The 2,301-nt window shown below is 29.9% G+C and overlaps 1 protein-coding gene across 1 annotated transcript in view; it reads left to right on the plus strand.

The window, feature by feature from the left end:
* The window catches only part of hexb (hexosaminidase B (beta polypeptide)), a gene marked incomplete in the record, with an annotated part of 21,950 nt that overhangs the window by 5,441 nt on the left and 14,208 nt on the right, over nucleotides 1-2,301 (plus strand). Inside the window, 1 exon segment of the mRNA XM_013999547.1 lies at nucleotides 1,029-1,075. Coding sequence (XP_013855001.1) covers nucleotides 1,029-1,075 — 47 coding nt within the window.

The following is a 2,301-nucleotide window of genomic DNA, read 5'->3' on the forward strand; positions in this document are numbered from 1 at the left end:
CAAGATTAACCTTCAGGGTGGATATAGCTCGCTAGCAGCCTTGCATCAATGACCTATCCACGTCATCATTTACCCAGAATGCTTTGCGTGTAAATAAAACGGCCCTGTCCGTGTAATATATTATTAAACCTTTAGTTTAAAAATGATAAAAACTAAACAGCCTACAGTATTTGTACAGTCTTTATTTTACAGTTAAAATAAATGTTTATGAAATAAAGTCTAATGTTACAACTAATCGGGATCCCTTTAATGTTAGCTTATAGCTACTGTTTAGCTCAGTTTAGGTTTTAGGTGCTGCATCAAAAATTTTAACTAACTAAGATTTTAACTTTAGCAAGGGTTTTGCTTATCTTAGGTTTTAACTGTTTGTTTAGCTAATTTTAGCCATGTTCAGATTCTTTTGGCCTTTTTTTTAGCTAATTTTAGCAGTCAGCATTCACACCGCAGTTTTGCAGAACTTTCATTTTGTGCCAAACAATAAAAAAACAACAGAAGAATCTTTCGATTAGATGTAACGGTTTATTCTGAACATTTAGACCTACATGCACATTTATTACTGTTTTACTTCCTGTTTCAGTAATTAATTATCAGAAAAATGTTACATATGAAACATTTGAGTTGCTCTATAGTTTTTCTGCAGCATCATGTTGGAGTAAAAAATGATTTGCATCAACTTAGTTTTTGATTCTCTTCTCAATATTTTGCTGTTGTAATGTGTTTATAAAAAGTAAAATTGACTGTATGTTATTTTTGTTCTTGTATCATTTAAATATGGTGTGTTTATTGATTTTTAAAACCCCTTTATTTGTGTATATTTTCCTTTATTCGTTGTGCTGAATGTGTGGTTAAAAGGATATTCGTACAAAATTAGTATGGTTGATAAAACCCTGAATTTGTTTTTTCTTATAACTTTTTAACTTGGGTGGAAATAATCTTGCATCATAATTTTAAATTTAAATGGTTACTTCTATTATTATATCCCAAAAAATAAAAAGTGCTCAGGTTTTTATTCTAATGAATCTTTTTAGGTTTGGAAACTTTTAGCCAGTTGGTGTATGAGGATGATTATGGAGCTGTAAGTAAAGGACAACTCACTCAGTTTTACATTCTGTTATTACACATCATTTTGAGCCACGTTGAATTAAATTTTAGTTTTTCATCCTTTTTTTAGAAAAGCATCAACTCATCATTTATCAGCGACTTTCCACGATTTTCACATCGAGGCGTCTTACTGGACTCCTCACGACATTTCCTGCCTCTTAAAGTCATCTTGGCCAATTTGGTAAATATGAATAAATTTTATGGTTTTACTTTGTATTTTCCACTGTTATAAAAGGCAGTAAAGTAATTATCTACATGTACAACTGAGTCCAATTAAATCAAGATGACCACCACACCTACAGTGACTGATCTTAAACACAAAAATGGTTTTAACTCCAACACTTTTACAGTTGTGTGTATATTTATTGCTAAACACAGAAAATCACAAATAATAATATAACACAAGAAATAACAGGACAGACTTAATGAAAAAGACACATAATGTTAATCTGTTAAATTATTTGATTATTAGTTGTAGACAATTTTAAATGAGTGAGTTTTGATAAGATTATGACCTAATCTGAGTCGTTCCATCTTCTTCGCATTTAATAAACAGGAAGTAACTTATGTTACTGCAAAGTAGTTTAACAAATATGCTAGTTGTATTTATACACTGTTATATTATAGTTACTGTCATGGTGAAGAAATATATAAACAAACTCTAATATAGTTAAATATGTAATGAGGAATAACCACTTAAACTAAACTAACCATATTAAAATCTGAACAAAATGTGTAAATAGAATCGGAAAAATATGACGAAAAAGTTAACTTCAGAGTATTCTCTCATTTTAATGACTGCAGTCAGATTAGGGAAAGGTTTTGAATTATATAATAAAAAGCTGCAACGTTAGAAATAATAATCATAGTAAAATAATTTTAACTAAATGAATAAATGATGATGATGAATAGATCTAATATGACCAAATAAGATATGTAATACATATTTGTTAAAGTTTCCCGGTAAGATGTGACCTATAGAAATGATTTTTCTCTTTATACATTTTATTGTACACATTTTTAACTCAAGTCTTAGCTACAGCACTTTAAAGGGATCCCCAACTAGTTGTAACATAAGACTTTATTTGATAAAAAATATAGTTTAACTGTAAAACAAAGACTAAAAAATACTGTAGACCAGTGGTTCCCAAAGTTGGGGTCGGGACCCCTTTGTGGGTCACGAAACATAAAGTGAGGGTC

Source organism: Austrofundulus limnaeus, unplaced genomic scaffold, assembly GCF_001266775.1.
Source record: "Austrofundulus limnaeus strain Quisiro unplaced genomic scaffold, Austrofundulus_limnaeus-1.0 Scaffold2339, whole genome shotgun sequence".
NCBI classification, from domain to species: domain Eukaryota; kingdom Metazoa; phylum Chordata; class Actinopteri; order Cyprinodontiformes; family Rivulidae; genus Austrofundulus; species Austrofundulus limnaeus.